At 54.6% G+C, this 27,222-nt stretch overlaps 1 protein-coding gene across 1 annotated transcript; it reads right to left on the reverse strand.

The window, feature by feature from the left end:
- Window positions 1–280: 280 nt before the first annotated feature.
- Scara3 (scavenger receptor class A member 3) lies at window positions 281–25,230 on the reverse strand. Its single transcript, XM_048330338.1, has 7 exons — window positions 24,935–25,230; window positions 14,863–14,961; window positions 13,700–13,819; window positions 11,774–11,872; window positions 9,649–10,692; window positions 722–1,999; window positions 281–514 (listed from the first exon to the last, which is right to left on the reverse strand). The coding sequence occupies exons 1-6, from the start codon at window positions 24,939–24,941 to the stop codon at window positions 1,548–1,550; spliced, it is 1,821 nt and encodes a 606-aa protein (XP_048186295.1). The 5' UTR covers window positions 24,942–25,230; the 3' UTR covers window positions 281–514; window positions 722–1,547.
- Window positions 25,231–27,222: the final 1,992 nt, after the last annotated feature.

The following is a 27,222-nucleotide window of genomic DNA, read 5'->3' on the forward strand; positions in this document are numbered from 1 at the left end:
CCTGGCCCGGTCTGTTCCATTTCTTTGAGAGACAGAGGGGACTCATCCTCCAGAGAGCCGGGCCGTTGCACACAGCAGCTTCCTGTGTGGTCCGGCCCTCGGAGTCATCTCCTACACTCCTACAGCCTGCTGCAAACCACTGGGAACGCCTGGCAGACCTCAGCACCTCTGGAATGAGGGGCCGTCGGTTTAGGGACACTTGGGCCTGGTCCCCTTCAAAAGTCCACGGAAATCAGAGTTCTAATAGCAAGTCAGGCAGAAAGGACTCGGGACGCCTCCCTCCTAGAAACAGCTCTTTACTGGGTCAGTACGAGCACGTGGCACGATACCATCCTAGGCAGACAGGGCGTTACACGGCAATGGGCAGGGAAGGGCTTGTGCAAGCCAGTTGCACATCTCTGTCCACGAGGACAGTGACACGGAAGCTCAGAGGAGGCAGAGGGCGGGTCTGAGAGGCAGCGTCGAGGAGACAGCTCCAGACGGGAACACCTTTGGGGTGAGGAGCAGCGAGGACCTCCTCGTGCGGGGAGCTTCCCAGTGCTCCTTCCCACCAGTGGGTGCCGGAAGTGGGGTGCAGGGTGCGAGGCCATGTCAAAGGCGCCTCCCGTGGATATCGGGACTCTTCGCACACCGGGTCCACCTAGTCGCTTGTGTGGAGAGGACTCTAGAGTCTGGGTACCGTGGGGGCAAGGCCAGCGACGGACAGGAGGACACCGGTCACGAGAGCCATCTGGGATCCGCCCCTGTCCTCCCTTAGCCTGGTCCTCCTCCGCCAGCACAGAGGCTCCTCCTGCTTCCTCAGCTGCAGCCTTCCTGGGTGCTAGGTAGAATGTTCTAGAAGGTTACAGTTGTCTGGCGCAGATGGAACTCCTGCTTGATTCCTTCCTAGTTGCTTCTGAGATGCACAGGCAAGATGGGCGGAGGATTTGGGGGCACGCGGGAGAAACTCCCTTGGGCTTCTCGGGGTGTGCCACGCACAGGGCCCGGGAATGCCAGCCTGGGCCGAGCCAGCCTGCCCTAGTGGGGCCGGGGCAGCTCCCTGGGCGCTCTGTGCCTATGGCTTGCTGATACCACGCTCATCTCACCCCCAAATGCCTTGCACAAGTCTCCCTAGGTCTCATCAAACGGGGAGCCCCAGGAAACTTCCAGAAGGATGGAGCAGGTCCTCCATTCAGAGAGAGAGAGAGAGAGAGAGAGAGATCCGAGGCCTTCTTCGCGAGGTAGCCACCTCCCTAGTGGACTCAGCCCCAGGCGAGGGGGGATTCGGCCCTCTCCTCCTGCCCAGCCAGCGGGCCGACTGTGTGCCTGTGTGCGTGTGTGTACACACGAGTGCGCACATGCGTGCCTGTGTGTGCACACGTGCGTGAGGGGAGGTTGCTCTCAGTCACCACAAGGGGGGGGGGGCAGAGCTGCAGGGCGGCCCTGCAGCAGAGTCCGAGCATCCCAAGTGTGGGGAAACTGAGGCTTTGAGCTGCTTTGAGCTCCCATCCCCCGTCCCCCCGGGGGGTCCCCCCTCCACATGGCAGTGTCTGGACCAGGGACCCGTCTCAGTAGGGGCTCTGGCCTCCTGGGGGGCCCGGGGGTCCGGGCAGCCCAGGCGGTCCTTGAATGCCCGGTTCTCCCTTTAGCCCCATGGCCCCCCGCTGACCTGGGGACCCCGTTTTCCCTGCGATTCCTGGTTTACCCTGAGGCCCCAAGGGCCCTGGAGACCCCGGGGGCCCCTCTGGCCCTGGAGGCCCCACGTCTCCTTTGGAGCCTGGCTGTCCTCTGGGTCCTCCGATGCCGAAGCTACCCTTGGAGCCTTTGGGGCCCGGGAAGCCTCGCGGGCCCACTGGTCCCCGCTCCCCCATCGGTCCAGGCTCCCCAATCTGCCCTTGGGGGCCTTGAGATCCCCGGGGGCCTAAGTTGCCAGGGTCTCCTTTGGGTCCTCTGCCGCCAAGGGGCCCTTTAACACCCGCATCTCCTTTGAGTCCTCTCGGTCCTGGAGGGCCAGGAGCACCTGGGGGGGAGAGAAGAGGGCACAGGTGACACGGGGTTTCATCACGACAGCGGGGACAGAGCCGGCGGGGCCCCCGAAGGCCAGCCCAGGGCGCCCACCCGCCATTCATGCTGATGGCTTCGTTGGTGACACGGGAGTAACGAGAGCAGGCTCCGCGCAATCGCACACACCGGGTCTGCTCTCGGTGTGGACGCCCAGGCCATCCCCAGGTCGGGAGTGGGCAGCCCCGCTGGCTGTCCTATTCCGGCCTTCTCCATCTCCTCACCGGTTGCCACTGCTGTCCCCCCCCCCGGTCCCCCCATGGCTCTCTGGCATGTGGGTGCAGTCGGAGGACGTGGAAGGGAAAGGCCAGCTGGAGAGTCAGCAGCAGGCACGGCCCGGAGGGAGGGAGCTCCTCCGGAAGCCATGCCGACCGCTTCAGCCTCTCCTCCTGGGGGATGTGACCGGCGTGTCCTCCGTCCCCTCCGTGTCCCCTCAGGCCGCTCCCCTGACAGCGAGCACCTCCATCTCCATGACCTCAACTGGACGCTAGAGCCTCGCAGCGCCGGCAGGGCCCGCGGACACCTCCCAGCCTCCCCGGCCGCTCCCGCCCTGCTAGGTGGCCCTGGGTGGCCCGAGAGAGAGGCCACTGGCCTGCCTCCTCCCTCCACAGCGGGGAAGACGCCCCCTGAGGCTCTTCTGGGGGGGGAGGCACACCCCTGGGCAGGTCCCTGGCCACTCAGTTCTAGAACTTTCGGGGGAGAGCTGCCCTGAGTACGACCGGGAATACCAGGGAGGGCCTCGCCGAGCAGTTCCCCAGGGCCTGTGCTGCCCTGAGTGCGCCCTTCTGCTCCGTGGCTGGGGGTGGAGGCCTCTGTCTGGCTCCTTCTAGAGGCTTCTCCGAGCTCACCTCCTACCTGCCCTGGGGTGGGAGGTGGCTGGGGCCTGCCCCCAGTTCCCCGTTGCTGCCTTGTCTGCTTCTGAGCTCTGGGTGGAGACAGCCACAGTCCCCATCTCCAGCCTAAGGGATCTCATGAACACGGGGCCCTCCCCCGCCCTGGAGCCGGCAGCTGTGTGTCCCCCCCCCGGGCCCCGCCCCCCACTGGACTCATGCCTTCAGATGACCCCTTCTTTGCTGGACCTGGCGTGCCTTCTTGTATCTACCGCAGGGCAGGGCGGCAAAGGGCCACGCAAGCCATTGAGTTCACCAGGAGCTGTCAGCTCAGCGCCGCCTGGGTCCTGGCAGTGGGCTGTTATGCTTTCATTTGAGTGTGGATACTGGGGCTTAAACTCAGGGCCTGGGCGCCGTTGAGTTTTTTATGCTCACAGTTAGTGTTCCACCACATGAACCACAGCTCTACGTGTGTGTGTGTGTGTGTGTGTGTGTGTGTGTGTGTGGTTAACTGGAGATAAGAGCCTCACACACTTTCTTACTTGGGCTGGCTTTGAACCCTGGTCCTCAGAGCTCAGCCTTCAGAGTAGCTAGGGTGACAGGTGTGCAACTGTGACTCTTATTTTGTAGTTGACAAGCCACAGTGCAGAAGATGGCACCTTGTCCAAGACAACGAACCTGCCGGTGGTAAAGTCAGGATTCTGTCCCCCGATCAGGGGCTCCGAGATCCAGGCTCCTCCCGCCCTGCTGCCTCTGCCCTTCACCCACTAGGACGGGGCTACTGGGCCTTTTGCAGCCTCCGGGGCCAAGGCACCCGTGGTCTGGCGCTGTCGGGAAGGAAAGGCCACAGGTTCTTGCCCAGGGGAGGCATGAGAAAGGTCTGTTCCCAGGCCCTGGTCTGTCTGGGGACAGAGCTGACAATCGCAGTGTTTGCATGGGGGAGGAAGGCGCTGACGCCACTCATGCGGGCAGGGATGAGGGCTGAGGGAGGGGGGCTGCCTCTGCTCTGGGCTGGGGGGAGACTTCCCAGGACTGAGACGAGTTGAGGAGAAAGGGGCTCAGAGCATGGAGCCCTGGGGCACCCGTGGCTGCTTAGGAAGACATGGGCTATAATTAGCCACTCAGGCCCATTTGGGTCCAACCACAACTGACTGCATGTCTGAGATAAGTGGTGGTCAGCTCTGTGGTCTGTGCTGGGGTGGGAAGGAGGGAGAACAGGATGGCCCGACGCGGCTGTGTTTCCAAGACAGCAACACTGCCACCCAGGAGCAGGGTGGGCTTGGGCAGGGGCCCACCGCTAGAGAAAACCCGACAACTACGTGGGCAGAAGGAGGTAGGATGGAAGGGGTGCCTCAGAGGTAACGAACCGCAGGGCGTCAGAGGGCCCAGGGGGTCTCCGTCCTGGCTGGGGTCATGGGAGGAGTACTGGGGGGAAGGGTTAGGGGAATGTCGGATCAGCTTTCCGGGAGCTCTAGAGGGACAGCAGGGGTGGAAATCCCAGGCGGAGAGGCTCACGGAGCCCGCCTGCCCCTCTCGCCTATTTGTCCTCTCTAAGCCCCTGTGGGTTAGTCATCAGTCTGAGCAGAGACCGAGAAGCCAAACAAACGATGGCAGATTTTCAGCGGGGACACCCAGGAGAGAGGTCCTGACAGCTGCACTGGTCTGCGGAGACAGGACCAGGGGGTCACTATCCCCCTTCATGCCATCTGTCCATGTAGCTCCTCTGCCTGGCGACAGGAGGGGACAGCTCTGCGCATCCCTTCTTCCTGCGTCATCTCCTGAGCCCTGGAGACGGAGGAAGGGCCGGTGAACACGTTTCCAAGCCGGATCCTTCTCACTCTTTGCCCATCCTGGGCTTTTTTAGCCTTTGCTTATGCATTCGTTCCTTCACTCTGCACACACCTCCTCAGCACCTGCCAGGGGTCCTGCCGGGTATCTGTGGGTTGGACAAGGAGCCTGTGCTATCAGGTGACTGCTTCATGAGGACGCCTTGTGCCAAGACACCCATCCTACCTATAGCTTGTAAGAGCCAGTTCACATCCTTGCCACGAGTGACGCTCACCACCACCCCAGGGAGTACAGGCGAGGTAGGCGTTCACATCCCTGTGTGTGGGTGAGGAGCCGGAGCTGAACGGAGCCAAGTGCTCTGCGCTAAGCCACGCAACTAAGGAGTAGTGGTGGCTCCCGTCTCTAATTCCCAAAGTAGAGTTTCAGCACGACACTGCCTAACACAGACACAGACATGATCCTACAGAGTAATAAGAGATAAATGTGCCAGCGGAGGCGCAGACTGCCTGGAAGCACCGCAGGCTTTCTCTTGAATAAGTAGAGGCTTGGGGGTCAGGGCTGGGAGGTCTGGGAGGCGAGGTGGTCTGATCCCTTCATTTACAGATGACAGAGCAGAGGCTGGACAGACGGGGGATGCTGTCCGTAGCTCCAGAGCAAGTCAGACGCCAGGCTGCTTTCCTCCCATCAGCCTCGGCGCCCCTTCATCACCCTGGTCCTTTAGCCCAGCAAGGAGCTCTGCCAGGGAGAGGTCTCACAGCCTCTGAGCGGCAGAGCGGCAGCGCCTGTCTGAAGAACCGAGGACTCGGAGCCAGGTCCCTGTACACAGATGGGACGTGCATCGTGCCCTTGGAATTTCCTTCCAGAGGAAGATTTTACATGTGGTAACTTGGACGCCCAGTTGGCCAAGAGACACCATTTCAAACTGCACCCAAGGGACCACACACACAACATATTTTGGTGAAACGGAGTAGGAAAGCTTCAGTTGCTATGGAACTACTCAGGATCTGGCTTCGTTGCAAAAAGTAATGCTGAAAAACAGGCAAACAGGATCTCTTCATACACCACCAATTAAAGAAAAAAAAAAACCATAGCCCCAACACTAGGAGAAGCGTGGTTGAACCATGTTTGAACTCGTAGTTCAGGCAGATGCCCTACCTTGCTCTCCACCTAGGACGAGGCCTCCTGTCCTCCCACTCAGCTGGGCTGAGGGCCGTGGCTAATGTAAAGCTCCAACCGTGTGCCCCTGTCACGTTTGCAGTGTCTCCTCTCCATCCTCTGTCCCACGCCTCATACCTAAACGCGACCTAGGCAGAAGCAATGCAGGGGTTGGGATGCCCCCACACATCGCAATTCAGCTCTCTTCTGTGGCCTGGGCAGAAGACAGATGGATCCTGGGGCAGTTGGTGGGTTACTGTGAGCCAAACCACACGGGGACTCCCACTGCAGCTCTTTCTTAATTGTTTGACTAAGTTAAGGCACCCACGGGCTCCCGGGATACAGTGATTAAGACCACCAGAAGCAGTGTGCTTCCAGCTGCCAAGGTCGACATATAGAATCTACATCGGGCCTCAGGTGGACAGTCATTCTCCAGCACTGCGCAATCACTTAGTGTGCAGGAAGCAAGCCCATCCCCTCTGTCTCTTCCACAAGGTACCGCACAAGGCCACCATGTGGAGGACATTGTGCAGAATGGACCTCGAGGACAAGGAGTCGCAACGTCTCCAGATTCACTGAGCACGCGATCTGCGTATCAGAGGGTGACAAAGAAGTCCGGTGGGAGTCAGAGGCCTTCCCCCTCGGAAAGCTAGAGAAGTCCAATACGCTGTTATACTAAAATTTCCCTTCTAGAGCAAAGAATAAGTGGTTTCATCTGGCTACTCCTACAACCAACAAGAAGGAGGAGGAGGAGGAGGAGGAGGAGGAGGAGGAGGAGGAGGAGGAGGGGGAGGAGGGGGAGGAGGAGGAGGAGGAGGGGGAGGAGGGGGAGGAGGGGGAGGAGGGGGAGGAGGGGGAGGAGGGGGAGGAGGGGGAGGAGGGGGAGGAGGAGGAGGAGGAGGGGGAGGAGGAGGAGGAGGAGGAGGAGGAGGAGGAGGAGGAGGAGGAGAAGGAGGGGGAGGGGAGGAGGAGGAGGAGGAGGAGGAGGAGGAGGAGGAGGAGGAGGAGGAGGAGGAGAAGAAGAAGAAGAAGAAGAAGAAGAAGAAGAAGAAGAAGAAGAAGAAGAAGAAGAAGAAGAAGAAGAAGAAGAAGAAGCAGCACAATGCCTAGTGAGTCTCTGTAGATTTCATCCTTTGTGGGATGTGTTACTCCAGCTGACTTACCAAGGGGCCTGCAAAGCTGCTGTTTGGGGTGGGGCCAGACCAGAAGGCTGTGTAAGAGGCCCAGGCTGCTGGGCAGGCTGTCCCTCCACTTGTGCCGTATGTATCATGCCATGGTACTTGACACGCCTAGGGTAGGCAGGCTGCAGGTGAATTGCAGCGCAATCCCTTAGGATTTGGGAGCAATCCCATGCTGTTCTCTGCAAATAACTATAGCTGTTCTCTGCAGATCACAGTTCTGGGTTTGCTCTTGTGCTCAGAGGTCCGTTTAGCCACGGCTATCCCTTTACCACCCATCATGAACGAGCGATAGTTTCGAGCCACCCATCATGAACTAGTGATGGTTGGTCTAGCAGGTGGTGAACCCGGCGCCACAGCAATACTCCATCACCAAATGAAAGCGGTGTACATATGATTCAACCCAAGTGGGTCCCGGAGGACTGCACAGGTAAGTTGCAGGTAGAAGCGGCTCAAATGCTCAGGGTCCCCACTCTTGCGACATAGGACTGGCTGGCTACATTGTTTCAGTTGACCCCTGTGGCCTCCTAGAGAGTTTTCTGATTGAGAAGAAAACAGCTGGGCTGGATTTACAGATGGTTCTGAATAGCCTGCAGGTACCACCACCCAATACCTCTTTCTGTGACATCCATGAAGGACAGTGGGGAAATGTATCAAAATTACAATCCATGTACATGCACAATGCCTTATCCACCAGCTTCACACACACACACACACACACACACACACACACACACACACACACACACACACTTTGGAAATTGCCCAGGCTCATGGAATTCACTACCTGAATCAGGTGGAATGCTAGACTGGTGAACCGCCTTTGGGAGAGTCTGTTCTCCAGGGGGCTCTGAATCAGCATCTAGTATAGGGTGATAGTTTTCCTATAGCCAGAATTTGCAGGTTCAGGGGTCAGAAGGCAATCATACATGGCGTGAGGTCAATCACTATTTTATCAATAGCTTGTCTTGTGCTGGGTTTTCTAAGTTCTAAAGAGAGGAAGGCTTCCGGGAGGAGACATGACAGTGGTCTAGATGAATGGGAAGTGAAGACTTGGCTACTTTGTGCTCCTTGTGACTATGAGTCAACAGGAAAAACAGGGAATTAATCATTGTGTTGGCTTGGGTGATTGATCGTAACTACCAAGGAGACATTGTACTGCTATTTCCCAATGAGGACACGGAAGGGGGAAGTGTGGCTGTACCGCAGGAGACTGCTCAGGGGGCTTCTTAGAATTGCTATGCTCCATTATTAAGGCCAATGGGAAAGAAACTTAGCAACTCAATCCAGGCATGGATAATAATGGCCCAGAAACTTTAAAAATGAAGATTTTTCCAATCATCCAAACAGGTAAACAACCATAACACATTGGGTTTCTTACTGAGGTCAAAGGATATTGAGAACGAGTAGTAGAAAGCGAGAAGTAGGAATTATTACTAGCTTTGACCCCAGAGTAAGGCCTGCAATGGCCAAGAGCATTTCCTCCTTACTTTCATGAATATATCTCTGTGTATATACAACAAAAAGGCTTTGTTTTCTCCTCTCTCTTATTTCCTTATCATGTGTCCCTGAAAACATAAGATTTATTCACTTGGAATCACAGCCTCTCAGGGCTGGAAGAAGAGTGAGACAATCACTTAAGGTTGTCACTCTTCGTGGTTTTGACTGTACACAGGATAGTTGTGTCATGTTAGATAGAATTATGACCTTGTTATTTATTGTTATTTAGAGATGGAGTCTGGTCATGTAAGGAGATGTGTGTGAAAGCCTAACTCGATGTGTGAATTTTATTGGTCTGTATGATGATATTTAACCAGATGCTTGGTCAGTCTGTGAGAGTAATTTTTTGATGAGTATGATATTTAAACTGATGGCCTGAGTAAAGCAGACCACCTTTCCTAATATGAGTGAGCATCATCAAAGCATTTAAAGGCTTGATTTAAAAAAAAAAAAGCTGGGGCTGGGGATATAGCCTAGTGGCAAGAGTGCCTGCCTCGGATACACGAGGCCCTAGGTTCGATTCCCCAGCACCACATATACAGAAAACGGCCAGAAGCGGCGCTGTGGCTCAAGTGGCAGAGTGCTAGCCTTGAGCGGGAAGAAGCCAGGGACAGTGCTCAGGCCCTGAGTCCAAGGCCCAGGACTGGCCAAAAAAAAAAAAGCTGACCCTCCTTCTTCCTGCTTGATGTCCTTCAAGCTGAGACATCAGCTCTTCAGCTAATGGATTTGCTATTTATGTATCATCACATGAGCCAATTCCATTCTCTATATTATCTGTCTGTCTGTCTGTCTACACACTATGGGTTTTGACCTCTGACAGATGCAGGAGCACAGGAAGGATAGGAGGAGAGGGCATCCCAGAGGGACAGACGAGGACTAATGAGCATTAATAAGGGGTGGGAAGGGAGAAACTGAAAGTAGACCGTTTCCAACATCTTCCTGTTTCTCTAGGTGGAGCCGATTAAACCAACCCTTGCATCCAAGTCCAGATTTGTACGGCAAGCACAGTTGGAAGCCAGAACGCCTTGCAAGGATGTTTCTTAAGGACGCTTGTTGTGGTGTTACGGGATTATGTTAGCCCAGGGGCTGTGTCTGATAAGATTACACAGGCCCTGGGGGGCTGGGGGGGGGGCAATCCTGTCAGAGCCACCTCTTACCTCGGAGGATGGTGACATTGCGCAGAATCTCCCCATGCTGTGTGTCCACGGCCTTCATCTCCTCCACGATCATAGAGAGGTTGCGGACGCTGACGTCCAGCCGGGCGCTGAGCAGGCCGAAGCGCTGTCGGAGCAGGTCGGTGGTGCCCAGCATGAGGGAGACGGACTTGTTCAGGTGGTACAGCTCCTCGGCGTGCGTGTGGAAGCCCAGCGTGCAGGAGAGCCGCACGTCGTCCAGGTACTTCAGCATGCTGTGCACGTGGCTGTCCGTGGCGTTGATGTTGGTGAAGATGGTGCCGATCTCGATCTCGTGCGAAGCCATGCGTCCTTCCAGGGACTCGAACCTCTCCACGGTGCGGTTCTGGGCGTAGCGGGTGTGGTACTGGAGGTCATGCATGTTCTCCTCGTGGTCGTCCAGGGAGGATGAGACGTTGTCCAGCTGCAGCTGCAAGCCCATGACCTGCAGCACCAGGTCGTGCATGCTCTCGGAGTTCTGGCTGATGCGTTGAGAGGACGCCCCCAGAGCGGCCTGGATGTTCTTGACCGCTTCTCCAGTCTTGGTGGAGGTGGCACGCAGGCCGCCAAAGAGCCGAGTATAGTTCTGCCAGTCGGTGACCATCTTCTGCAGGGTGAGGGTCTCCTCGTCCGTCTTCCGCTGGATCCCGTGGACCCACTCTGCTGTCTGGCCCACGGTGTAGTTGATCTGGTGGACCGCGGCCTTGGCGTCATAGCACTCCTGAGTGAGGCCCTTCAGGGAGAGGTCTAGGCCGGCGGTGGTGGCCTGCCAGCCCCTCACCTGGGCCAGGAAGAGCCCCAGGGACTGATTGACTTGGTGGATGGAGAAGGAGCAACCCCCCATCTCTTGGGAGATTTGACTGCTGGTGGTGGAGAGCAGTTCGTGGGCCCGGGAGGCCTGGTCCAGCTGCACCTCCTGGGCCAGCAGCAGCTTCTGAAGCCCCTCCAGCTCCTCCTGCAGCTTCTTAATCTCTTGCCCCAGCTGCCCAGCCTCGTGGCAGACAGAGCAGTTGCTCCGGACTTTGGGGTCTTTGGGAAAAAGGGACAACAGTTTGAGTTGCTGAATGAAGAACCGTGGGATCATAGTACTTGTTAATTAAACATTTCAGAGTAGGGTTCCTTGCCCTGATTCATCTCCTAAGTCCCACTATGAAACCCTTGGAAAAGCCCTGCCATCTTTATGCATTTTTCCCTTTTACTAAACGTTTTCATGGTCTGACGTGCGGTAGCACTGTCTCCCTCCCATCCGTGCATTCTCAAGGACAGCTCTGAGGAATGAGTCACAGAGCGACGGCTCTCCCTCCGCCTCTACGTGGTGGACTGGGTGGGAGGCTGTGCCTGCAAAGCAGACCCCTTGGAAGCCCTCGGTCATGGCTGCTTTCGTGTGGTTCTCTTAGCACATCCCTGACTGGGGCAGGAGATGCAGAGCATCAGGACTTGTGTTGGGAGAATCTTCACCACGGTTGGGGGTAGGGAGTATTGTACAGGCGTGGAGGTCTGGCCCAGCTCCTCCTCAGTGTCAAGTAGTAATGAATGTGTTAGGGCTGGCGTGTCTGGGGCTTTTGCAAAGTCTTAAAACTCACTTGATCTGGGCACCAGGGGCTCGTGTTTGTAAGCCTAGCTACTCAGGAGGCTGAGATCTGACTGCAGTCCAAAGCCAGCTCAGGCAGAAAACTTAAGAAGACTTTTATTTCCAAGTAATCATCAAAAAGCCAGAGCTCAAGGGAAAAAGCACAAGCCTAGAGCAAAAAGTTAAGGGAGAGCACAAGGCCCTGAGTTCAAGTCCCAGTACCAATACACACACACACACAAAATAATGACTTGAAATACATGAGTATCTTTGGGGAATGGAATGCACTTGGCTTCCGACTTAGTAGATTATGGCTAGATTTCTGTCTGGCACACAATCCTCTGCCCTAGTCCTAGGGGTATCCCAGAACAGTGGTTCTCTTAGGAAGAATGATGCTTATCTAGAAGGAGAAGGAAGGAGAACGGGGAACACTCAGTCCTGGGCCTCGGAAGTGAGGCACCACGAGCGGGGCCGGCCCTACGCTGGTGAATACCAGCCGCTCCCCAGAGACAGTGCCACATCTGGACAGCGCGCGCTTACCCAGCCCTTGAAGATTTTCCTGCATCGACATAAGCTTCTTGTCATACGTGGACTGGGCCAAGGAGAGGTCTTCGGAGAGGGAGTCCACTTTCCTAAACACTGGAGGGAAACAAGAGAGTCTAGGGCACGGCCTTGGTTCAGAAGCAGCGGTCATTTGTTTTGAAGACATTGTAATCAGTTCCCACGCAAACCCATCCCATTCATCTGCTCTTCAGAGAAGGCCACTTCCCAGTGGTCCCCAGTGAAGCTGTTCCCAGAGTCAGTCTGACACACATTGTGTCTGATGACAAGACCAAACAGGGAAAATTCACTAAACATCTTAAAAAAAACAGAGAAAACAATTCTTAAAACTAACCATGCAGAGGAGCTGGGGATATGGCCTAGTGGCAAGAGTGCTTGCCTCGTATACATGAGGCCCTGGGTTCAATTCCCCAGCACCACATATACAGAAAACGGCCAGAAGGGGCGCTGTGGCTCAAGTGGCAGAGTGCTAGCCTTGAGCAAAAAGAAGCCAGGGACAGTGCTCAGGCCCTGAGTCCAAGCCCCAGGACTGGCAAAAAAAAAAAAAAAGAAAAAAGAAAAGAAAAAAAAATAACCATGCAGAGATTGCTGTTCTTTCTGTCTTCTAGTCATATGAACATAGGCAGCTATCCTATATCTACATAGAGCTATAACTTTTGCAGAAAGTATATACTTTTGTAGAAAATAAAAGAAGAACTGGGATGTTCTGATGATTTCATTTTGTTTTCTTTTATTTGGCTTCTGTTTTGTATTGTGTCATGGGCATTTTCGCATCGAGGCTGAAGTCACTTTTGAAATCATTACATTCGGTGTCTTTATCCCTGTATAATAACAGACTGAAGACATATAAATCTCTTATTTGGGGGGAACACTTAGGTGCCCCCTCTTCTGAGCTCATAGATAAAATCTGAGCTGTAAATGAAAATAATACTTAATCCTAGAAATAATCCCTTGTAAAGGATGCTTGTAAGTATATGATTTTTCTCTTAGGATAAGTTGCCAGAAACCATTCTAAGGGCACCAATAGCTTTGAAGTCCTTGGTAGGAAGTATGCTTCTGAAAAGCTTATACCACTTTGCAGGTGCCTCAGCCTGGCGTGGCAGGACCGGGGACTTGAACTAATATGCAGACTGCTCCCTAAAGATTCTCTGGAATTCAAATTTAGGGGGTAGGTTTAGTGCTGCTCACAGGGCTCAGTAGCATGGGTTTTCAACTTAGATTGGTGTAAGAGCATTGAGTGACTTTGGGCAAGTTAGTTAACTTTTCCATAGCTCAATGTGTTCATCTATCCATCATTGATTCAATGGAAATGTGAAGCGAGGTGCTTCACATCTAAGGTGCTGATCAGCTCCAAGCTTCTATTACTTCCAATTGGTTGGGCACTCTGGACGCTAGCTGGCATTGTTTCAGAGAGGTTAGTAGATTTACTTAATGAATAGCAGCAACATCTTGGGAGCACTTAGAAATACCCAGTCCTATGCTATTACAGAGGTCTGCCTCTTCACAGGTCATAATAGATATTATTTCCCTGGAACCTCCTCTCAGCTAAGAATCCAAGGCAGAGAGAGACAAAAGACTTCCGTTTTTATTCTCATACAGTTTCATTGCAGCTGGCAATGGCTCATTCCATGCGATTCACCCCACTCATCCTGCGTGCCAAACTACATGGTGTTTGGTCAGTGATTTTCCTCGTGTTTTAGATCTGTTTCAAGCCAACTATATTGGTTTACTGAATATCCTCAGTGAGGGACTGAGCCAGGCTCCCCTCCTAGGTGCTCGCTCTCAGGGCTGCCATCCGGGGTCAGGGGCCCCCTGAGGCCCCTCAAAGCCTCTGCCTACTCCATGCCTCATGTGGGGGGGGGTGGGGGGAGGGCCCGGGAGTTTGCAGAGGAGCCCTGAACTCACCTAGAGAAGCAAGTACGGCCACAGTCACCAGGAGCAGAGCCAGGAAGAGATACAGAATCCGCACGGAAGTGTGCAACGACAGGTTCTTTTGGCAGCGGCTACAGTAGGGTCCTGGCCGGCCTGGGGAACAGGGAAGTGGCTTAGGTTAGAAGCTGAGACTGGAGCAGAGGGGTCAACCCCGTTTTCCTTCTTTGTCCTACCTCATCCCATTTCAAATCAGGCTCATAAATAAGGGAGTTCTCCACCCTCACCCATATATATTCATTCGAGAATCTTGATACCCTATACTCTAATAGAGGAGCCCAAGACAAGGTCTTGAAGAGATACTTCTGTCACCATCATCTTTCTCTCTGGTGTCTTTATCCGTCTCATGTGATGAGCAAACACCTTTGTCCTCTGCACTGGTCCATTGATGACCCACAATATATAGGCAGTCTTGTTACCCCATTGATGGACCAACGTATCCCGGTTTCTTCAAAGCCTTCTAGGTTTAGGACTGTGACCCCTGCCATAGAAATTCCTTCGCAAGGCCCCACTAGGCTATTTTGCAGCTTGTCTCACTTCTGAAATGCAATCTCCCACGCATGGGGACCTCCTGAACCCCAGGCTAACCAGAAGCTTGGTCTCCAGTCTCCAGTTCTTCTGGAAACAAACAAAAAAATGGTGACACTCTGCCAGTCAGGTCACTGGTGTGGAGGAAGAGGGGCGCCAGGAGCCCCTAGAACCTCTGGCAGGTGGCTAGCGCCCCATGGGAATGTGATGACGACCTGGACCGAACTTCCTAAGGTGAACATGGTAAGCAACCGGAAGTGGTGAAAGATCCTGGTGCCCAGTTCACACTCCAGACCAAAAGGAGCTCACACAATGGACCGCCACGGCGGACACTGAAGGAGACAGTCAGGGACCAGTTGGAACACAGGCCCTGTGCTCGGGGCGTCCGCAGGGGAGAGGACAGCGCTGCTCCATGGGGCTGAGGAGAAGCCCCGAAGACGAACAGCGCCCATGCCAGATGCTGACTTCATGGACACCACGACACAGGAAGCGTAAGGGAAGCAGAGTCAGGATTTTGAAGCCCTCGAGAGAGCCAAGGGGCTTCTCAGCCTGGAGGTGACCGCAGGGAGCTCTCCACCCAGAGAGGAGGGAGGGCCCCTTGGCGCCCTTACCCTCCTGGGTGCACGGGAAGGATGACATGTCTTCCTCTTCGCCCGCCAGTTCCTCTTCGGTAATGCACAGCGCATCCCCGTCGCTGCCGGCGGACCTCACTGTGAAGGAAGAGGTGCCGTTAGACCTGGGCTGGAGAGACCCAAGCAAACTGCAGTGCCAGACCCAGGCCCTGGCCTCCCCACCCGGTCTATCGAACCCAGTGCATCGCAGCTCCTGGTGACCTGAGGAGAAGTCTAAGGAAGGAAGTCTAGGCCTCTGGTGAGATCTTCCCTCGTCCCCTGAGCTGAGAAGGCTTGGAGCCAGCCCCACCTTCTACCTGCACCTGCTCAGCTCCGCTGGCTCACCTGGCTGAGGGGCCTCACCCTCTGAGCCACGGTAACGGAAGTGGGATGCCTCCGCTTCGCGGACGAGCTTGAATGTGGCTGAGTGGAGGGCATGGATTGCAAACCGGAGGTCAGGGGACGTGGGATGGGGACAGACCTCGGCTTCACACCCCTCCCTCCCCCCACCAGGGTGTCAGTGGGGATGTAGGATGAGAAGGGCTCCTTGCAGAAGGCCAATGCAGTACTTCCTCCCTAGGATCTGTGGCCCCTGAAGTAGACTAAGCGATGCGTTCTGACGTTAGGACGTTGTTCTCCTTCCCCCGACCCTCATCTCCTCCCCTCCGTAAGAACAGGAGGAAGATGCCTAAAGTAGGCAGAATAAACAGAACCCCCAAAGGAATGTCTGAAACATGACAGATGGTCTCCCAATGAGCCAACTGGGCTTTTGTTCTAGGAATAGAGCTGGTGATAAATTCTAAATTGTTGGGGAGATTTCTAAAGAAGAGAGATTTAAACTAGACCTCCAAATCAAAGGCAGTAGGAATCAATATATTTAAACGCATGAAAATACCTTTTTTTGGCATGGTAAAAACCAACCATAAGCAAAGTTGAACGTCAAGAGACAAACCCCAGTGTGTTGGCACACACCTATCATCCCAACTGTATGTGTCTGAACATGCACATGTGTGTGAACATGCACGTGAGTGTGTAAGTAAGCACTCTGCAGAGGGCTGGCTTAGTGGGAGAAGGAAGGACGGATACGAAGAACCAGAAGTAGATGAACTCAACCCTACGAAATCACCCGGTGCAGTTTTGCATTGTGACTTGGGCTATGATCCCATGGTGCGTTTGCCAACAGCTTACAAGAACAGCTTTGCTACGGTGGTTAAGGCGGGGAGAATCTCTTTCCCATGAGCCAATGCTGCAGACCCAGCGAGCTGGAATTCCTGACTTCCTGTGCTTGTCTGACCCCACCCCCCCCAGCTAGCCGGGGCCCCTCACTTGCTGGAAGAAGCTGAGCTGTGGGCTGTCAGATCTTCCCCACAATGGACCCCCTGGGGGAGGAACTCCTCCACCCCTCCCTGCCCTGGCTACATTTCTCCCCACCCCTTGGGGGTGCTCCTCTCTGGCGGAGGAACTCCTCCCTGCTCTGGCTCCGGAACAATTTCATCACTTCATTGTTTACAGTCTTTGAGGGAACCTGAGATGATTTAAATCAAGCAAGGCTGAGCGGGCCTTCAGCAAACACCTCTTCTCAGAGCTGGGTCATAATCTTGCTCCCCCAGTGAGAGGCTCTTCAATTGCCTGTCCTTAGCAAGTAGGAATTAATAATGACAGCTTTCCGGTACTGCAAGGCGTGGTCCAGGCGAAGGGAAGTGACAGCAGCCAGCGCGGAGCTCAGTGCTCTCCAGACTGGGGGGAGGGGATGGAAGGCCTCAAAGGGGTTTGGCTATCTTCCTGCCTGGAATAGGCCGGTCCAGCTCTGTTAACTCGGGGCTTCCTGATCCCTAAAGGGGGCTTCTCCCATTGCTAAACTTGGATTTCCTGTTCTCCGGTGCTCAGCCCAGACCCTGGAGACTCTCGATTCACCTATGTCTGGAATGCTGCAGAAATCCCACCACGTTAGCCCTGTTCATTTTAATGAGAACATAATCCAAAGCATTTGTGACGCTCTCGCTAGCTAAGCCCTTCGCAAGCACGAGCATCAAGACTGTGCCGCTCAGAGAAGGGAAGAACACAAAGACATAAAGAGTGAGAAAAGCTGTGTCGATAGGTTAGAGGAGTGCTTAGATGCGAACCTGGATTCCCCTGCCTGGCTCTGGGCCAGCAGGGTCAGTAGCGACTAGAGAAGACTTTTCTTCCATCTCCCCATCTCCTACTCCTAATCCCTCACCTTCGGGGCCATAGGATTTAGCTTTCTGCCATGTTTTTGCACAACCACAGACTGAGGACTCCCTGCCCGGCTGTGTTACACTCTGGGAAGTGAAGAGTGCCCAGAACAAGACTCAAATGTGCGCACACAGTCTGCAGCGTAGCAGATCGATGGCTCTCAAAGTCCACAGACCTGATGTGTTCTTTTATTGCTTTATTTCACTTTTAACACAGCGAAGCTGGAAGTTTGATAGAGAACTAGAGAGAAGGTACCATGAAGGAAAATACTAGGTGATAACTGTTTATAGTCATACCTTCCAGCAGTTTGTCACCTGCCTCAGCCCCTCAACTCCAGAGCTGGGACCACGAGGGGGTTCACTAAAGGTGGCTTGCAGATCCCCTAGGCCTGTGTCCTTAAGTTAACTAGCGGTCTCTGCTGTATTAATGATGAGCTCACTTTAATTTAAACCAAAATGGCTAATGACTTAAATATGGCTTAAATCTGATTTGTTCTTAGAGTTTTTGGTGGCTGGGGCATGTTGATATCCCAAGTTTGCAAAAGTTGAAAGCAGCAGAGCCAACGTAGGCACACAGAGGAGACAAGAACATGTGAGGGGCTGGGAATACGGCCTAGTAGTACAGTGCTTGCTTCGGATACAGGAAGCCTTGGGTTCGATTCTTCAGCACCACAATATAGAAAAGGCCAGAAGTGGCGCTGGGGCTCAAGTGGCAGAGTGCTAGTAGCCTTGAGCAAAAAGAAGCCAGGGACACTGCTCAGGCTCCGAGTTCAAGGCCCAGGACTGGCAAAAAAAAAAAAAAAAAAAAAAAAGAACATGTGAGGGATGGAATTAGACAAGAGAGGGAAGCCTCTGCCGGCCTCCCCGGGCTGTATGGGGATATGATATTCTCCTCCTGGAGCTCAAGAGGTAAAAAGGAGGAGGAGAGGAGGAAGTTTTAATTTTTTGTTGTTGTTGCTCGTAGCATCCGACCTCTATTTCCCTGGCCCTCTGAAATACTCGGTCACGGGAAGGACGGCCGCGGAGGAGGAACGCCTTGGCTTCCACAGAGCCCCGCGCAAGCGGACTGGAGGTGTGCGCGTGCCTTGGCTCCCGTGGCTGCCGACTCCGTTCACTTCTTCCTTTGGGGATGGAGAGAGCCACGACCTGCTGACCAACCACGAACTCCACGGTGGTTGCTGATGCTGCGTAGCTACTTTCATCCTCTGCCTTTCTGCAACTTCATTCTTCTACCCCTGTCACCAGGGGCAGAGATTCGAGGAATGGAAGAGAAAGTCTTTCTTTGGGCTCTTCAAGGAACACGTTTTTGATGATGCTCTTCAGCCCAGCTCATGGAGTGGGTTTTCCAAACAGCCAATTGGGCAGGGGAAAGTAAAGATCTTGAAGTCTTCCCAGGAGCCCACGCTCTATTTAAAGTGGCGGCACAGCTGTAGTTTAAGGTTGGAGAATGCTATAATTAAGGTTGCAGCATTGTTTTCATTAGGATGCGCCTGCCCCCGCCCCCTCCGCAGCTTCCTCTGTGGGTTCATCTCTGTCCCCGTGGGAATCCGCTGCCCCCTCTCAACCCCCAGGGAAGTTTCCTGCTGATCCTCCGGCCCAGCCAGTTGTCATGGTTGGCTGTGTGTTCCTGCCAGGTCTTTCCTCTCATGCCTGTCTCCTTTTCCATCCCCCCACATTTCATTTCATGTCCCCACATCTTCTGCTCTGGTCTACCTCCCTTCCTGCCGGGCCCTCGGCTATGTTCTCAGGACCAGGGAGGTGTGGGGGTGGTGGTGGTGGTGGTAAATCTCCATTCACAGTTAATCCTCATTCTAAACCATGCTCCTCCCTTTCATGTCCTGTTATTCTCCAATTCTTGGCCTCTTAAGATGCAATGTTTCCCTACCAGGGCACTGACATTTCCCTTTCTACCCCTGCCCTAACTGCCAAGAGCAATCCCTGGTTTCTGAGACAGCCCCCAGGGCCCACCTCATTTTCTAAGGTATGCCTTAAGGGGTGAAAGTTGTCTCTACTTGGGAATAGAACTCAACCTGTTCATTTACCGCGTCACCCCTTCATGTCTATGCTGGCGTCATTGGTGGACAGCGGCCCTTCTCAGTGACACGGCAGGGCTGGTTTGATCCTGGTTGTCCCCTCTGGTCCTTTAGCCCCTCCATGTTGTTTTGACTCAAGCTCCCAGCTGCCTGTCCCCAGCCACTTCCTCCCTGAGCTTCCCAGGGCCCCCTCCCCTCCCTTCCAGGACCTCAAGCTTGTTAGGCAGGCACTGTATCTCTGAGCCACATCCCAGCCCTTTCTGCATAGGCTATTTTCCTTCTAGAAACTTCCTAAGTGGAAAAGGTGTAGGTGTGGAGACGACCTCTGCCCCCCGATGACCTTGAGGGAAAACATGAACAGCTCCAGTGTCTACCCTCGGGGGCGTTGATTACATTAGTTACAGTACAATCATACCGTGGAACATTAATATAGATCTGCATTCATTGCCTGGGAAAAATGTATCTTTTTGTTGATCTCTTTTAGGAACACTGTTGGTTTTGGCAGTACCAGAATTTGAGCTCAGGACCTTGTACTTTCCAGGCAGGTGTTCTACCTATAAGCCAATTTTCCAGCCCTGCTGTTGTTTGTAACAAAATATTACAATACTGGGGGGTTTGAACCTAGGGCCTTACATATGTAATCACATGGTTGGCCATGGAGCTCCAACCATTGCCCCTTTTGCTAATTGTATGTATGTATGTATTATTTTAATGCTGGTCCTGGGGCTTTCTTTTTTACTCAGGGCTAGCACGCTACTACATGAGACACAGCTCCACTTTCAGCTCAAATGAGAGATAAGAGTCTCACAGACTTTCCTGCCTAGGCTGGCTTTGGACTGTGATCCTCAGATCTCATCCTCCTGAGTAGCTAGGATTACAGGTGGCGTGAGCCACCGATAACTGGTCCTTTTGCATAATTTTTAAAACACACGACAGAATATCACTGCTAGTATTGTCTTACCTATGTTGGTGCGGGGGGGGGGGGAAGTCCATGTGTAAATGTATTCATAAAGGTTCCTGGAAGGATGGTCACCTACATCTTGTCATTATTTCAGAGGGATAAGATTCCCCTTTTTCTGACAGTTTTGGGTTTTGACAATAATGAGCACATGTCAGAAACAGATTAACCCCAGCGAGGAAGGCAAATGTCTGTAGCCACTGTTTTTCCATTGAGTCTGCAAGCAGACACTTATCCCTTTTCCTTCCAACACAACCTTCCCCACTCAGCCCCTTTCATTGCCACACTCTGGCCATTTCCCCTTGTCCCTCATCCCTCTACTCTCAAATGAAAATCCCTTTGTGCCCAGCACACTAGTCACTCCAACTCTCTACCTCCTCCTTTTTCCCTGAGACTTGTCAAAGACAAGGCTACGGCGTCCGTCTCCCTTCTCTTCCCTACTAAGCCTGGCCTTCTCGCAGCCAAGAAACCTTAGGCTAAGTCTGGTGGTTACTTCATTGCCACTCCCCTTGGAACACTCTCTCACTTGCTGTGTCATCGCCACCCCGGTTCTCTGCCTATGTGTCCAGCCACTCCTCCTGGCTCCATCACAAGCCATTTTCTTCCTCTCCTGCTTTGAAAGGAGAGGTTTCCCAAAGTGGGCGCAAGTTCTAATAGGTGTCCGACAGGCCTCACCCACAAATCCTGCCAACAGCTTCTCCGGTCAGCAAGACATACTTTGGAAATGGTCCCATGTTGCAAGGACTCCTTTTATGTGTCACTCCTTTGCTCTCTGACATCATCTGCCTTGATTATCCAGTTCTCCTCTCGATGTGCATGCCTCGTCTCTACGGAGACAGGTCTGTTTCCCTCTCCGCTGGCCTGACTCCTCCAAAAATGTGTGCCAGCCGGCTGGTGTGGGAGGGCAGTTTGGAACCGTCGACGGCACAGCCTGGGCTCGAGTGGAGTGAAGGTGTCTCAAAGTCTTCAGCTAGAGACGTTGAGGACAGTGCTGGACGCGTGGCTCAGGAGCTCAGAGAACTATGGCTGGTCCCATCAGTCTATCCCCACGGGAGCCACAGGTGAGACTGGAGATCGGGGAGACCGTGCAGGGAGAGTGCCCAGTGAAGACCCAGCGGTCCACGCCTGAGGTCAGTCAGAGTGTGTCCAGGCAAGTGGGAAAGGTGGGCATCAAGGAAGGGAACGGATATCTTGCCACAGCCCCTCCGTGGTGCCTCTCTTACAATGTCTACCATCGCTGAGAGTCGGCCTTTTGAGTGACTCAGGGTACAAAGCGTACATGCTTAGCAAAGAAGAGGCCCCCTTTGAGCGAAAGGACAGTGTCTGAGCACTTCTTTGTGTCTTTCTTCCTATAAGACATCTGGGGACATGCGGATGCATGCATCTTTAGGGAGAATCTGTGCTGAGTTCTGAGAACGCCATGGCTTAATTCTTGCCTTCAAGCTCTGGCCAGCTAGCTAGCTAGCTGACCTCAGGGCACCAGGGCTTTCAACACACACACAACACAACTAAAACACAGATGATGCACGTAGGAGTGGCATGGGCTGTCGTGCCATCTTAGGTGCCAATTCTAGCACCCAAAACAGCTGCTAGCCCATGCAAACAGCCAAGTTGCACACCAATGCTTACTGCAAGGCAAGAGGCTTTTTCATTTCACAAATTAGCCCTGGATGGAATCTCTCGTTAGTAATATCATCCCAGCTGGAAGGAAGGATGACCTTTATTTTTTTCATGAGATGCCTGAGTGTTTGCAGCTGATCTCCAACACCCGTCCCACTGCGAGGAGCTCCTAGAACCCCCTGTATTGGTCTCTTGGGACCCTCCTAACATCAGCCCTTCTGGACCAGGATCCTTCCAGTGTTCAGAGACCTGGAAATGGAGGCTCAGTCTTTGGGCTCCTCATAGCCACGCTGGAAGGTGGACGTTTCCTAGGTCTCAGTCTGTATTTTCACCTACACCATTCTTTCAGCCTACCCGTTACCAGGCAGTGTAGACTCCACCTGGAATCTACGAAGGTGCAGGGCTTGCTCCTCTCACACTTAGGAACGGTGGGGTGGGTGGGGCTCTGCCTCGTTGGTAGCTAAGCACATTCTGGGGCCCCCCACTCCACTGAGTCCTGGGCCTCAGCCTCCCCACCCCCTGGGAGGAGAAGAGCCCAGAGGAGAAAACTGACAGGAACCAGAGCCCTCGGCGGCAGACTCCCAAGATGCTTCTTGGGAGCCCGGAGGGCTACGGTGAGGATCTGTCACTGAGCGCGTGGAAACGAATCTCCAGGCGGCTGGCTGCTAATGGCTCAGACAGTCCAGTGGAAGCTGGGCGGGGGGGGGGGGGGGGCTTGTCACCAGGAGGCTGGTGGCAGCTGTGTTCCTCAGGGTTCCCTGTAACAGGGGCGGGGGGGGGGGCTGACATCAAAGAGGCAGCTGCCTGGGAGGCCTGGCAGGCGGCTATGAGGAGCTCTGGGTGGAAACATGGCAGAGCGGGCACTGGAGCTGGGCCACAGGGGCCGAGCTGACCACCGGGCGTGCTTTCCGGTGAAGCAACCCCCCCAACCCCCCACCCCGAAAATATCACATCACCAGGCCTGTTTGGAGCAGAGGACCTTGATCCCTTGCCAGGGAGGTAACGGGAAGATGGGCAGAGCCTCTGGAGGAGCCAAGGAGCCAACCTCCCTCAGGCCACCCCTTCCCCCCCCCCCCCCAGCCCTGCTCCAAGAGGCATCTTGTTTTCTCCACTTAGGTGAGAAAAATCCCAGTTCATCTCACTCAGTGGAGCTCCAAGGCCAAGGGTTTGCTGTTGGCCTGGAATTGCCCGCCTCAGGCAGGAGTGGTGGGGAGAGGTGAGCTCGAGACACCCCATCTCCCTCGCAGCCCAGGTCCCCTGAGCTGGAGACACCCCATCTCCCTCGCAGCCCAGGTCCCCTGAGCTGGAGACACCCCATCTCCCTCGCAGCCCGGGTCCCCGGGACCACGGAGCATTCAGAAGAACAGCCCTGAGCTGAACGCTTCATGGCTGGCAGATCCTTGGGGAGACACTGGGGTGGGGGCCGGGCTGGCAGGTGAGCGGGCGGGGCTGGCTCATTTCGGGGGCCACAGCAGCCAGGCCGTCCTCTGGGACAGTGACTGCTATGGGCTCAGCCCTCCCGTCTTCCCTTCCCTGCATTTTTCCTTACAGCGTTTGCCTGGAATGGGAGCAGAGCCCAAACCACTGTGAGAATGTGCAGCGTCTTGCCGCCCTCAGCCAGGACCAGGGCTGTGGGGCCTCTGAGCGTTCCCAAGCCCTCCGGGGACTGCCCGCCCCGGCCTGCGGATGGGAGGAGGGGGCTCCCCAGACGCGTGGGCAAGGGTCCTCTCTGCCTGCCAGGGCACTACCCGGGATGCTCGCGACTTGCTTGGCTCATCCGGACAGTCCAGGACCCCGTGAGGGGAAGTACTAGCAGAGGTGCCGAGGCCGGGGCAGGGCACAGCGGAGAAGCCAGGTTTACTCCCCACTGGGAATCAGGGCCCCTGACTCTCTGTGTCCTAAGTCACTTCTTCACAGGAGCAGCTGATTTGTGTGCAAAGTGACAGAGAAGGGGGAGATCTTTTGTTAAAAAGACCTAAACTCTTTTATGAAGTCAGGCACAGTGGCTCATAGCTGTCAGCCTAGCTACACAGGAGGCAGAAATCAGGAGAGCAGAGAGTTGAGGCCACCTTGGTGGGGGGGGGGGTTCTTAAGATTCCCACCCTTGGGAGTACACAAGACGCATAAATAGGGGTTCCCAGTCCAGACCATCTAGGGCAAAATGCAAGAGGCTGTTTGAAAAAATAGCCAGAGAGGCCTGGGGGGGTCGGGCAGGGCAGCGCTTTTCTAGCAAGTATGAGGCCCTGAGTTCAAACCCCAGGAGTGCCCAAACCAGAATTCAGAAGCATTTCAAATCAAGCACAGGGGCAGGCGGAACAGGAACGGGCCCAGTGTGGCGGCAGCCCTGCGACCTGTTTGGGTCTCAGTTTCCTCCGTTCTAAGCGTGGAGGCAAGATTCAGACTGAGGTTTGTCTGGGGGGCAGAGACGAAGAGCTGGCCGCCATGACACAAGAGGTGGGGTCCCAGCGCAGGGCCCCGTGTCCTTCTCAGGGATGCCCGCCCAGCAGGATGGCCTTTAGAGAATGGTTTCCCAAGGGCTTTGCACTTTCAGTAAGTGGGAAAGTGGGGAGGGTGGGGGTCTCCCGCCGAGGGTGCCAGAACCCCCAAGAACCAAGAGGGTCGGACCAGGTCCGGAGCCCCCTTCTCCCAGGCCTCAGAGGGAGCGGGACGCGCGCACATGCTCACTGTTCACAGCAGGTCTGGTTGGGATTTCCCACCGAGGGCCACCCTGGCGATGGCCAGGCAGGCCGGGTCAGAGGACAGGCCATTAGCCAGCTGGGGGCTGGCACCCGGGCGGGAGTTGGTGGGAGAGGATGGGAACGGGGTGGGGGGGGGTGTCCTGGGCTGGGGATCCGAGCTGCTGGCCTCCTCTGTCTGAGTTGGGGGCTTTACACTTGTGCTGAGGATTGGCGGGGGGGGGGGGGGGGCAGGAGCCAGTGGGGGCGCCCCTCCCTCTCCGCAGGCCCCCTTTCTGCCCCTGCAGCACCTTTCCCGGGGTGATGGGGAAAGCAAGGATTCCTTCCTGGGCTCTCCCTGGCTCTGAGGTCTCCAGGACTTTGGGGGGGTCCCCCTCCCCTGCCCCCGCTCTAGGGTCCTCTGGCTCTGGGGATCCCCCCTCTGGGGTCCTCTGGCTCTGGGGATCCCCCTTCCTGGGGTCCTCTGGCTCTGGGTATCCCCCCCCCCGCTGGGGTCCTCGGCTCTGGGGCGCCCCAACTCTGCTGTCGGCTCCCCCACGGGGTCTCCCTTACCTTTCATGGTCCCTTCTGCCCGGGCCCGGGAGGCGCCGCGGGTGCTGGACGGGGCAGGAAGCCTGGGTGCCCCGGCACCGATCACTCGCCGCCCCTGGGCGCCGCTGGCGGGACTCCTGCTGGGCGTGCGGGGTCTGGCCGCGGGGAGCCCGTGGGGTCCCGGGGTGCCGCCTGGGGACGCCCCGCGCGCTGCCCGCCCAGCCCGGCGGCGAGGTCTGGGGCCGGCCCGCGCCCCGCGCCCTCCTCCCCGGCCTCGCTCGCATCCCTCCCTCCTTCCCTCCTTCCTTCTTTCTCTCTCTCTCTCTCCCTCCCCCCTCCCACCGCCCTCCCCGTCACTGCTTGGGCCCCGGCCCAGATCAACTTCCTTGGTATTTTAAAAACTGCCGCGGCTGGGCTGGCGGGCCTCTTTGTGGGGGTCTCCAATGCCACGCACGGAGGGGGCGGGGACCCCGGGCTCCCGCCCCACAAAGCCCTTCTCCCGGCTGCTCCCTGAGGGCTAGGGCCTGCTTGCCCGGGATGGCTGGGACTTCCACAAGATGCCTCCCCTGATCACACTTAAGATAATGTTTCATTTATAAATCAGGCACAGTAAGAGATAAGTAATAACTAAATAAAAGGACCAATTGTAACAATAAAATGACCACTGATAACAATATGTTATATTAAAAGTTATGTGCCAGGCGCCGGTGGCGTACACCTGTAATCCTAGCTACTTAGGAGGCTGAGATCTGAGGACTATGTTATGGACTATTACACGATAATAAAATGAGAAAACCCAAGCTCAAAAAAGCCAAAATATCAGACACATTTGTATTTATAAGCTGATTATTGGCTTGAAGCCCCTTTGCACAACTACTTAAAGGTCAAAGGAAAACCCCAAATGTCATATACTTTCGCATGTGGAAGCTAGAAAACATATTCCTAGGCATACACACACCTAAAATGTCCATTTATGTGTGTATCTATGTATGTGTCTATGTATCTATCCATTGCTAAACACAGGAATAAACGAAAGGACTACTTAGGAGAAGAAGAGGAAGGGGACAAGGAAAAAGAGAGACAGAAGGTGAGGAGCTTTGTAATTCACTGTCAGTATACGTGAAGAGAGCTCTGAGGGCCTCAGTGAAGCCATTGATTTACGAGGGGAAGGATGGGGAGGGAGGGCAGAGAAACTCCTGCTGTAATAGCTTGGGAGGAAAACATGGCCTTTCCACTTGCTCTCATTAAGGTCATTCATTTATAATCATGCTGACCTAGTTGGTGTCACTAATTATTCCTCTGGAGCTAAGGAAGCCAGATTCCTACCCGTCTTACATATAACAGTCTCTCTCTCTCTCTCTCACTTTGCTTTGACTAAATATCTAAGTATAAAAAGTAATACAGTAGAAAGCTAGAAGAGAGTAAAGATAATAGCTGTCACTCTCCCAGCCAAAGGAAGACACTCCGAAGCCAGGCACACATCTGGGAGCTACATACAAGTTTGAGAACACTTCCACAGTCAAAAGCAAAAGGCAAGTAAATGACAACCAGTAGGGGAAATAAGACACATTTCCACCCACAGGGCGTGACATTCTTTGCGGATCTCAAGATATCTTATACATGGGTAAAAACAAACAAACAAACAGGTGGATAATCTGATAAAATCAGCAAGTCTCGGGCAAGATAGGCAAATCACAGAAAAGGAAATTTGATTTTAAAATGAATACTTGTAATCGGTACACATAAAAAGAGATCAGGGCAGCGAAACATCTTCCATCCCCTGGCCTGGCTCCCATTCAGAAGGACAACAGCACCGGCTGTGACTGTGCTGTGGGGACCACGGGTTCGCAGCCAGGGAGGCACAGCCCCTCAGAGAAAGTCAGCAGGCAAGTTGCCCACACGCTGGGGAGTTGCTGGGCCAGCCGCCTGCTCTCCAGCAGAGAGGGAAACAAAGGCTCCAACAAGTTAAGATTCTCTGGAGCTGCGGCCCAAGTAGCGGAGCACCAGCCTTGAATGAAAAAGCTAACGGATAGCACCTAGGCCCTGAGTTCAAGTCCTAGTACTGGCACACACACACACACACACACACACACACACACACACACACCCCATGATGCCTGTAATCCTTGCTACTCAGGAGGCTGAGATCTGGATCGAGGTCAGAAGGCAGCTCGGGCAGATAAGTCTGTGAGACTTATCTTCCATTAACCAGATGGGAGTGGACCTGTGGCTCAAGTGTTAGAATGCCAGCCTTGAGCAACAAACAAACAAAGCCGAGTGACAGCACAAGGCCCCGAGTTCAAGCCCTA

Source organism: Perognathus longimembris, chromosome 21 (genome assembly GCF_023159225.1).
Source record: "Perognathus longimembris pacificus isolate PPM17 chromosome 21, ASM2315922v1, whole genome shotgun sequence".
Lineage (NCBI taxonomy): Eukaryota > Metazoa > Chordata > Mammalia > Rodentia > Heteromyidae > Perognathus > Perognathus longimembris.

Bases quoted from the DNA above. Each gene is read 5' to 3' on its own strand.
- Scara3 (XM_048330338.1), bottom strand. The intron at 13,820-14,862 runs GTAAGGGCGCCA...CCTGTTCCCCAG, and splicing joins CTTCCCGTGCACCCAGGAGG to GCCGGCCAGGACCCTACTGT. The intron at 11,873-13,699 runs GTGAGTTCAGGG...GTTTCCCTCCAG, and splicing joins GGCCGTACTTGCTTCTCTAG to TGTTTAGGAAAGTGGACTCC.